The sequence below is a fragment of the Mauremys mutica genome, chromosome 17 (genome assembly GCF_020497125.1).
Source record: "Mauremys mutica isolate MM-2020 ecotype Southern chromosome 17, ASM2049712v1, whole genome shotgun sequence".
Lineage (NCBI taxonomy): Eukaryota > Metazoa > Chordata > Testudines > Geoemydidae > Mauremys > Mauremys mutica.
This window is the reverse complement of record NC_059088.1, coordinates 13440863-13451567: the sequence shown is the minus strand read 5'-3', so window position 1 is coordinate 13451567 and position 10705 is coordinate 13440863. Positions and strand designations below refer to the sequence as shown.

General features: G+C 59.9%; 1 protein-coding gene across 1 annotated transcript; it reads right to left on the bottom strand.

The window, feature by feature from the left end:
* Window positions 1-4747: 4747 nt before the first annotated feature.
* LOC123351381 (proline-rich transmembrane protein 1-like) lies at window positions 4748-10627 on the bottom strand. The gene is made up of 2 exons (XM_044990678.1): window positions 9829-10627; window positions 4748-7062 (listed from the first exon to the last, which is right to left on the bottom strand). Exons 1-2 carry the CDS (start codon window positions 10168-10170, stop codon window positions 6901-6903), a joined length of 504 nt encoding a protein of 167 aa, XP_044846613.1. The 5' UTR covers window positions 10171-10627; the 3' UTR covers window positions 4748-6900.
* Window positions 10628-10705: the final 78 nt, after the last annotated feature.

The window sequence follows — 10705 nt, the reverse complement described above, 5'->3', positions numbered from 1 at the left end:
ATCTATCCATCCCCATCCACCCCCTCTATCTATCTATCCCCATCCACCCCCTCTATCTATCTATCTATCTATCTATCTATCTATCTATCTATCTGGCCCCGTACACACTCTCTATTTATCGAGCTATCCCCAAGCAGACCCAGCGCCCTGGCGTCTGGCCCCCTCCCACAGCAGAGACTCAGAGCCCAGCCCTTACCGCTTTCCCCATCTTGGTTCTCTGGGCACCCCGGCAGGCGGTTCACACTGGGGACGGGGGCCGCGCTGGCAGAGGGGCGGCAGCACGCCGAGTGCTGGCAATCCGGCCCGGGCAAGCACCCGTGTCCGTCAGGGAGCCTTTTATACTGTCCCCGGGGACCTTCCCCGCCCACTGCGGGCGCTGCGGTGCCATAGCCGGGCTCCCGTTTTGCGTGAGCCTTGAAGTCACAGCCCAGGAGCCGATAACCTCGGCAGGTGGAGAACAAAACACTGCGATCACCTTGGGATGACCCCCCAAGGAACCAACATGCTTTGCGCTGGTGAGGACCAGCAAGGTGACACCCCCGGCTTGGGAGGAAGGAAACACAGCCCTCCAGCAGTGGGGGCTAGGAGCCAGGACTCCTGGGTTCTCTCCCCAGCTGTGGGAGGGGAGTGGGGTCTAGTGGTTAGGGCAGGGGGGGCTGGGAGTCAGGACTCCTGAGTTCTGTCCCCGGCTCTGGGAGGGGAGTGGGGTCAAGTGGTTAGAGGGGGGGGTGGGCTGGGAGCCAGAAGTCTCTCTACACTGTAGGTGGAGCACAGAACGTGGGGGAAGGAGCTAGTTCTGGGGATCAATAAGAGTAAAGGGCTTTTGAAAATCATAGTCAAGTTCAGGTCATGAACAGGTGACAGGAGCTCAGGGGCCCAGATCCCAGCGGGGGTCAATGGGCCGTCGCTCTGTTGGCGTCAATGGGCCAGATCCCAACCGGGGGTGAACGGGCTGTGGTGCCACTGGAGCCAGTGGGCCAGCTGGGGTCACGGACAGCACTGGGTTACTCCTGCTTTACGCAGTGGAGGATCCGGCTCGCACTTGACTTGTCAGTTTTCTCTGGGTCGCTGACCTTAGGGACAAGCATTAGATTCTGCAGCAGAGAATATCAGGGGTGCTGGAGCAATGTGCATGGGGGGGAAGGGGGCTGAGAGCCATTGAACCAAACTGCAAATCCTAGATATGATGAAAACCACTTCAAGCCAGGGGGTGCAGCAGCACCCTGAGTTCCAGCACCTCTGCAGAATGCGCCTCCGGAGGCGAACTGGCCTAGTGGTTCAGGTGGCAGATGGGCATTCAGGAGACCTCGGTTCAATGCCCAGGGCTGCCATAGACTTGCCGGGTGACCTTGGACAAGTCACGGCAGAGCTCTGTGCCTCGGTTTCCCCACCTACAAAGTGGGAAGACGAAGCCTGCCTGTGTCTAGTTACAATGTGACCTGGGGAGGACCTGTCTCTCGCTGTGTCTGGGCAGCGCCTGGCACAGAGGGTGCTGGGACCAGTCTGTGCTATATAGACCTACAGGTCTCTCTCTCCCTTGGGCAGCACAAACAAGGTGGGTGTTTCCCTTCTGCTTCCTTCATGTTGTCGTCTGCAGCTGGGCAGCTCGGGGGGCCGGCCGGAGCTGGATCAGGAGCCCCAGGGGACACAGCCCTCCGTGGCACACTCGGAGCAGGTGTCGCGCTGGTGCTGAGTGGGGCAGAGGGGGCATTTTGCTGGTGCTGGGTCTGGGCAGCTTCAGGGATGGTGCGATGCTGCAGTCTCACTGCAGGGCCTGACTCACTCTGGTAAAACAACCCTTGTGTTGTCCAACTGGGGACACTGAGGCATGACAAGGGGAAAGAGTGTCCCAAGGGCAGCTGGGATACAAACTAGGAGTCCTGGCTCCTTGCCCCCCTGCTCTAACCACTAGTCCCCACTCCCCTCCCAGGGATAGAACCCAGGAGTCCTGGCTCCCAGCCCCCCCTGCTCTAACCACTAGCTCCCACTCCCCTGAGCTGGGATAGAACCCAGGCGTCCTGGAGCTCAGCCCCCCCTTCTCTAACCACTAGCCCCCACTCCCCTCCCAAGGATAGACCCAGGAGTCCTGGCTCCCAGCCCCCCCCTGCTCTAACCACTAGCCCCCACTCCTCTCCCCAAGCCAGGGGTCCTTATTCTCCAGTGGTTCCTACCCCCACTGTGGCCCAGGCTGGTGCTGCCGCGGCAGGTTCCCACATCTGACCTTGCAGGGCCCTTGGCCTGATACAGCCGCTTTGTCCCAGCTGCGTGTGACTGTCCCGGGTGCAGCGATTCCTCCCCCCCACCAACCCTTATCACGGCTGGGTTATCGGGCAGGCAGGGAGATTGCGGACAGGGGGGAGGGAGGGATGGGCTGCAGGCTCCTTACAGACTGGCATGCACACGCACTGACACACACATGCACACGCACTGACACACATGCGCACATGCATAGTGACACACGCACTGATGCACACACACACACTGACACAAGGACATGCACTGATGCACACACGCTGACATGCACATGCACTGACACACACACACACTGATACACACACACTGATGCATATACACACACTGAAACACACATGCACTGACACACGCAAACAGATCTCACACACACATGCACTGGCACACACACACACTGACACACGAGTCCTGGGGTCTATCCTAGCTCTGGGAGAGGAGTGGGGTCTACTGGTTAGAGCACGGGGGTGCTCAGAGCCAGGACTCCTGGGTTCTCTCCCCAGCTCTGGGAGAGGAATGGAGTCTAGTGGTTAGAGCGGGGGAGGGGGGCTGGAAGCCAGGACTCCTGGGTTTTAACCCCAGTTCGGTAGCACATGTTTGTTTAAACTGATGTGATTAGATAAAACCAAGACCCACATACGCTGCGGCTCCCTCCCCGTTGCCTGTGGCCTGAGCACACCAAGAAATGAGAACAATTTCACCTCCCCTTGCCCGGCACTTCCTGCTGGCTGGGTGATCGAGAGCTTGGAGCGGCCAGCGGGGAAAGCTCAGGCAATGGTCAGCCTGCGGGCCGGGCATCCCTCCTGCACCCCCATCTGTGATACAGAGCCACAGGCCCAGTTCCCTCCCCGTCCCTACAGCCCTGGATCTGAGCCATGGGCCCATCTAGCCTGGTATCCCGCCTCCTTCCATAGCAAACCCCTGAGCTCACAATGGCTGTTCCTCTGGCTTGTTCCCCGGCTGTGTCAGCCCATCTCCTGGGGACACGTAACCTGGTGCTTTTCTTGCCTCAGCGGGCAGGGCTGTAAGGTGTGTGTGACACTCTGTACCCCCAAGAAACACCTGGGACCCCCAGATTTACCATGGTGATAGAATTATGAGACGTTTTGTACCAAGTCTGCCTTGCGAGGTACCAGGTTAAAAGGTTGGATCTGTTGCACGTGACTATCCCGTTGGATTGGCTGTGCTGTCGTTGCATGGGGAGCTGTGACGTTTTGCTACGTGTGTTACTGAAATACGTTGTGAGGTTGGGAACCCCCACAACCAGCCTTTCAGGTACAACACTGGAGCAGCCAGAAGGGAATCCACACGCCTAAGGACTATCCCAGGAGCTGGATACAACGACGGCTTTCCCAGAAAGCAGTAGACAATGGACGTGGTTTGACTCACGTCAGACCAAAAGATCTTTCCAGCCAGCTGCAGGAACCTATAAGGGAAGGGAAGTGACATCATCCCTTGGCCTCTCTTCCCCCACAACTCAACAGCTGGAAACACGTCTGGAGGACAAAGACTGAACAAGGCAGGTGGCCCCAGGCAGGAGAGGAGAGTCCCAGGCTGTGTATGAAGGAACAGCAACAGCAGCACCATCAGGGTGAAACACAGCTTGACTCAAATCCTGTCAAGTTTATAGGACTCAGATTGTGATTTTACTTTTATTTCGTAGGTGACCAACTGGGATCTCTACGCTCACTGCTTATAATCACTTACAATCGGTCTGTAGTTAGTAGATCTGTTTTATGTTTTACCCAAAACAGTGCATTGCTCCAAGTGCCTGCGGAATCCGCTCCAGAACAAGAGTTGGGGCACGTCCACTTTCCTTTGTAGAAGTGGAGGGCTGGGTAATATACTTACACTGGCAGGCTTCTGACCAGGGCAGGACAGTACAACCCTGGGGTCCTACGCTGGGGAACGGGGGGAACGGGCTGGAGCTCTCTATTGCTGGTTCATGACTGGCTAGGAGAAGTAGTCATGTAACTCAGCTGGGTGTGTCCCTGCCTGGGGATGGCTGTGTAAGTGCAGGACCTGGAGGGGTTTGCAGCTTGTTACAATATCACAGTTTGAGAGGGAGCTCAGGTTGGTAAACCAGAGGGCTCTGCGGTACCCCAGTTCCGGGTTGCACCCCAGGGAACCCATCACGGTGTGTCACAGCCAATACAATTCACAAGGGCTGCTCACTGAATTGCCCAGCAGAAGATCTTGCCATATATGAGCTGGGAGGGGAGGGGAGTCTAGTGGTTAGAGCAGGGAGGCTGGGAGTCAGGACACCTGGGTTCTGTCCCTGTCCTTGGCTCTGGGAGGGTCTAGTGGTTAGAGCAGGGAGGGGACTGGGAGTCAGGACTCCTGAGTTCTCTCCCCTGCTCTGGGTGGGCAGTGGGTGCTAGTGGTTAGAGCAGGGGGGCTGAGAACCGAGACTTCTGGTTCTTTTCGTGGATCTGGGAGGGGAATGGGGTCTAGTGGGTTAGAGTGCAGTGTGAGCAAGGTAAGTCATCAAACACACATTGGTTAAATAATTTAATGAGCCAGTTCCCTCTAATTAGTTTCTCGCTGTCCTTTGGATCTATGATCCTTACAACACAGGAGCATGCTGGAGCATGAGCACATATCGGTGTTTTATCAGCCAAAAATAACGTTGAAAGCAGGCAAGAGTTTGCAGAAAGCAAAGGACAGCTGGTTAGACGAGCAGCAGAAACTGAACTCAACGGGTGATGCTCTAATTTCGGAGTGCTCAGCCCACGCAACTGAAGATCTCGTCCCAATCTCGCTACACAGCAAACATTTCTCCTCCCTCTCCACTCCTTCCGCTGCGGGAATTAGGTAGCGACGTGGAGCCTGAAATAGAGACCTTCGTTTATCCCCAAAGGAGCTGGGCTGGCCATGGAAGTAGCGGATCTCGCTTCTAAAGTCAAGCAAACGATTCTCCAGTGGGATTGAAGAAAGGAGACAAGTGACTGATCTAGCCAAGAACGGCAATTCAATTCAGCATGACCTTGCGCAGGCAATACTCCATAGCCAAGCCGTCCCAGGCACGACTCTGTATCCAAAGGTAATATACGGGGGATAACGCTGAACCCACCCGAATTCCTCTGGAGCGTCCGATGCCCCTTTAACCAAAGAGTCACATAAGACAAAGCCTGAAGCGATGCCCGTTTGCACGAGAGCAGATTTTTTCGACACCCACCCCAGCTTGCCAGCGACGGGGAATCCGCCCGGGCCCTTGGGGAGTTGTTGCCAGGGTTCATTCCCCTCCTTGTTGGACACGCACCCCCGTTTCCAGCCTGAATGCGTCTAGCTTCCGCTGAGCAAGAAAGTCACGAGTGTGTCTGGCCTCGGTGCTGTCAGCTGATCGAGGGCAATCTCCGGACACACAGACGAAGGCTGGTGGGTGAAACACCGGTGCAACTGCATGCACTCTGAGGCCCTCAGAGGCTGTTGTTTCGGAGTAATCTGGGACCGTCGTTCCGGGAGCGCAGGTGGCATCGGGAGCAGGCCATCACCGGGGCAAACAGCACATGCGTACAAGAGGCTTTTTGCTGCTCATTGGTGGAATCATAGAATATCAGGGTTGGAAGGGACCTCAGGAAGTATCTAGTCCAACCCCCTGCTCAAAGCCGGACCAATCCTCAAAGCAGGGTGCGGCTTTCCCAGCTGGGATCCAGCAGCTGGTTTGTCGAGGCAGACGGGGGTTCGTTCTGGGGACTCATGAGGACAGATGTGCACACTCTTTCTGGATTTCGCCGCCATCTCCTTAGACAGGATGTTAAAACTCAGGGTGACTAGGATGCTGATCAGGGACCAAACTTCCGGGGTTACTCAGCAGGGAGTGCTCTTGCTGGTCAGGCCACGATGGGCCCTGCTCACAGCTCCTTCAGCCATTAACCGGCAGCGCTAGTAGACTATCATCTTCCAGATGGCATTAAAGGAGTTGCTCCACTAGCCAGCAGCGGTAGTAGAGCTGGTATCCTCTAGGTGGCACTAAAGGAGTTGCTCCACTAGCCAGCTGCAGAAGTCGAGCTGGTATCCTCTAAGTGGCATTAAAGGAGTCTCTCCACCAGCCAGCAGGAGTAGTAGAGCTCTTATCCTCTAACGCAACAAAGATGGACATGAGAGAATCTTAGCCAGTGGGCTGGCCAGTCCCGTCTTTCCCAGAAGTCATTGGTGTGGCCCAAAATGGACCCCAGATGGGTGGTGATGGTGGGGGGAGGGGGGAGCCAGGGGGTAAAGCCAGACATGGAGGGGGGCAGTAGGACATTTGGGACCACACTCCTCTCAGCCCCCCCCTTGCAGTGTCTGAATCATCTCAGACCCCATCTGAAGTCCCGTCCAGTCCCAGTGTCTCCCAGAGTCCTTTGCACCCTCACTGGACCATGCGCCGTGGTGGGGAGGGGGTGGTACTTGGCCTAGTTGGGGGTCCAGGGGTGTGTGAGTCCTGGGGGATCATTCTCCCTGGGTCCCACGATGTGGGCTGGGGGGCTGGCAAGGCGGGGTGGGGATGTTGTATTGGGAGGGTATGAGGGGGCGCAGATTGGCTGTTTTGTGAGTGTGTGGGTGGGCTGAGGAGATGGTTGTGTTGTGGTGCATGCGGGTCTGTGTGTGTGGATGCAGGGAGGTGTTGAAAACCGGCTCAGAGCTGGGGGTTGGGGCTGGGCGGAAGGATCAGTGGTGTCCATAGGCTGAGAGGCTGATGGCAATCACAATGGCGACCCACACGATCAGCACCACAATCCCCACCCCCAGGGCCGTGTGGTTGAAAATCCGGGCCATCCGGGAATTCCGCTGTGCCAGGGCAGCGTTCCCGGAGCGGTTGGCATCCCGGGTCTGTGGAGAGACAGAGAGACGGGAACAATTAACCACACAGCAATGCTTAGGGTGACCAGACAACAAGTGTGAAAAATCGGGGTGGGGGTGGGTAATAGGAGCCTATATAAGAAAAAGACCCCAAAATCGGGACTGTCCCTATAAAATTGGGACATCTGGTCACCCTAGCAATGCTGCATGGGGATAGTTCACCCGGAGCTGAGATGCAGCCACCTCTGGGGTGGGGCATCCGGGCACAGCCACACATAACACTGTTCAATTTACCCTTTGCCATGCCTGGGATTGTCACTAATATCTGTACAGGCTTATTTTATTCTGGCTACTATTACTGTCTTCTGATTTTCTTTGGGGGTGGGGTGGTACAAAGGCCAAATGTGTGAGAAGTTAGATATGGCTGGGAAGGATGAGATGCAGCTGCCTTCAAGACGGAGCAGCTGGGAAACAGCCGCACAGTGACGCTGCATGGGGATGGTTCACCCGGTGCTGAGATGCAGCCACCTCTGGGGTGGGGTTGCTGAGTAACAGCCATGAATAGCATCTCTACCACCCCCTCTCTTATTATCGCTGTGTAGCTGTTCCCCGGTGCCTCTAAAACAGGGGTGGGCAAACTATGGCCTGCAGGCCACATCCGGCCCGCGGGACCGTCCTGCTGAGCCCCCGAGCTTCTAGCCCGAGACGCTCGCCCCCGGCCCCTCCCACACTGTTCCCCCTCGCCCACAGCCTCAGCTCGCTCGCTCGCTCCACTGCCGGAGCCGGCACAAGGCTCTGGGCGGAGGGGCTGTGAGCTCCTTGGGCAGTGCAGCTGCAGAGCCCGGCCTGACCCGGTGCTCTGAGCTGCGCGGTGGCGGTGGTGGCATGTCCCGGCTCCAGCCGGGCGGCGCGGCTGTAACACTGCCAGCCACCGGTGCTCCAGGCAGCACGGTAAGGAGGCAGGGAGCAGGGTGGGTTGGATAGAGGGCAGGGGAGTCCGGGGTGGTGGTCAGGGGACGGGGGTGTGGATAGGGGGCAGGGGGAAACAGGGGGTTGAATGGGGGCAGGGGTCCCGGGGGATAGTCAGGAAGGGGGGGGGTTGGATGGGGTGGCAGGGGGCAGTGAGGGGCAGGGGTTCTGGGGGCAGTCGGGGACAGGGAGAAGCGGTGGGTGGATGGGGCAGGGGTCCCGGGGGGTAGTCAGGACGGAGGGGGGTTGGGTGGGGTGGCAGGGGGCAGTGAGGGGCAGGGGTTCTGGGGGCAGTCGGGGACAGGGAGAAGGGGTGGGTGGATGGGGCAGGGGTCCCGGGGATAGTCAGGAAGGAGGGGGGTTGGGTAGGGTGGCAGGGGGCAGTGAGGGGCAGGGGTTCTGGGGGCAGTCGGGGACAGGGAGAAGGGGTGTGGATGGGGCAGGGGTCCCGGGAGGGCTGTCAGGAATGAGAGGAGGGGTTGGATGGGGCGGCAGGGGCCCGGGGGCAGTCAGGGGACAGGGAGCAGGTGTGTGTGGATGGGGCAGGGGTCCCAGAGGGACCATCAGGGAATGGGGCAGTTGGATGGGGCAGGAGTCCTGGCCGGGGGGGGGTGGTGGTAGATAGGAGGTGGGGGCTGGGCCATGACCCCCTCCCCTAACCGTCCCTCCATACAATTTACGAAACCCGATGCGGCCCTCAGGCCAAAAAGTTTGCCCGCCCCTGTTCTAAACAGTCCCCATCTCCGTAGTCCCAACAGATCCTTTCCGTGGAGGAAACGCGTCTGGCTAGAATCAAGCCTCGGGAATCAGATGCCAGCACCTGCTCTCCCCTTAGGCCCTGGCTCCAGGCCGCACACTTATCTGGCTGCGCCGATCCAGGCTATTACTACCCTGAAACCAAAGGGACAAGGAATGGCCCGGGTGGCACAGAGCGGAGCAGCCCGTGTCACCAGCCCTCTGGGCACCCACCCCCAGACCCCCCCAGCCTTACACTGGCTCCCGCACTCAGCAGAGAGCTTCGTTGTCCTCCTAGCATTCCCCGAGGAACGGTGTCACCTGCTCCAGCGGCAGGATCCCAGAAGAGCAAACTGTGGGATGGGCGTGGACTGTGGAACTCACTGCCACAAGAGAAAGCCCACTATGCCCTGCAGCACAGCGCCCCCAAGTGGTGCAATGCGATCAGCAGTGACGGCCCGGCAAGAGCACCCCCCCCATCTGGTTCCCTGCAGCACAGTGCCCCCTAGTGCTGCCCTGGGGCACCGGGGCCAGCCCTGACTGCCAGGGGAGAGCCCCCACCCCGCCCCCTGCAGCACACAGCGCCCCCTAGCGCCACCCTGGGGCACCAGGGCCAGCCCTGACTGCCAGGGGAGAGCCCCACCCTGCTGCCTGCAGCACAGTGCCCCCTAGCGCCGCCCTGGGGCACCGGGGCCAGCCCTGATTGCCAGGGGAGAGCCCCACCCTGCTGCCTGCAGCACAGCGCCCCCTAGCGCCGCCCTGGGGCACCGGGGCCAGCCCTGACTGCCAGGGGAGAGCCCCTACCCCGCCCCCTGCAGCACAGCGCCCCCTAGTGCTGCCCTGGGGCACCGGGGCCAGCCCTGACTGCCAGGGGAGAGCCCGCACCCCGCCCCCTGCAGCACAGCGCCCCCTAGCGCCGCCCTGGGGCACCGGGGCCAGCCCTGACTGCCAGGGGAGAGCCCCTACCCCGCCCCCTGCAGCACAGCGCCCCCTAGTGCTGCCCTGGGGCACCGGGGCCAGCCCTGCCTGCCAGGGGAGAGCCCCCACCCTGCCCCCAGCAGCACAGCACCCCCTAGTGCCCTAGGGACTCACCTGGATGGAATACACCAGCGCCACGATGCCCAGGGGCAGGCAGCAGCAGAGGAGGGTGAAGATGGAGTAGCCCAGGTAATCAACCTCATTGGCAGGAGGCGGGGGGACCAGGATGACCTGCTGCGGGGCATAGCCCATTGGGCCCCGGTTGGGGTCCTCGTTGTAGGGGGGGTAATAGCCCTGCGGGTTGGGGGGCATTGCGGGGGCTGCCCCGTAGCTTGGGGTGGGGAATTGCCCGCCGGAGGGCAGCAGCGGGGGCGGGGCCCCATAAGGGGTGGAGTATGGGGGGGGCTGAGCAGGGGCCGAGGGCTCGGAGCCTTTATCGTAGCCTGGGTAGCTCATGGTGCCGCACTCCTCCTGGGAGCGTTTCCCGGCTGGCCGCTCCCTCGGGGCGTGTCTCCGAGCCCCCTAATTTCCTCCCCTCCTCCGGGCCGTTCTCCCGCTCCTCCGGCACCTGCTTGCTGTATTTCCTGAGCTGACGTGGGGCGTTCTCCCCTCTGAGTCGCCTTTCGCGCTCCCCTTTTCCACCCCCTGCCGCCCCAGGGCCCTGGGCGCCGCTGGGCAAACTCAGGGTGTTTGCTCCTCTCCGCTCCGCCCGTTACGTCCTTCCTCTGCTCGGCTGAGCAAACCCACAAGGGCCCCTCTTTTCTTTCTGCCTTTCGCCTTCCTTCTTCCCTCGCTGAGAATCAGAGACCCCCGGATCTCTCCCTCCTCTCCGCCTTTCGCCGTCCTCCTCCCCTGAGAGACAGACGCGCCAGGCTCCTCCGCTCCGCCTTTCCTGGTCTCTTCTTCCTCACAGATCCAGTGCCCTTTATCCACCAGACAGAGCCGGCCCCCAGGCCCGCCCCCAGCCTGCAAAGAGGAATAGGACAAGAAC

What these genes read in the sequence shown, in the direction of transcription:
- LOC123351381 (XM_044990678.1), bottom strand. Translation starts at nt 10,170, where the DNA reads ATGAGCTACCCAGGCTACGATAAAGGCTCCGAGCCCTCGGCCCCTGCT. An exon ending in CGCTGGTGTATTCCATCCAG is followed by an intron (nt 7,063 to 9,828) that starts GTGAGTCCCTAG and finishes GTCTCTCCACAG; the next exon opens with ACCCGGGATGCCAACCGCTC.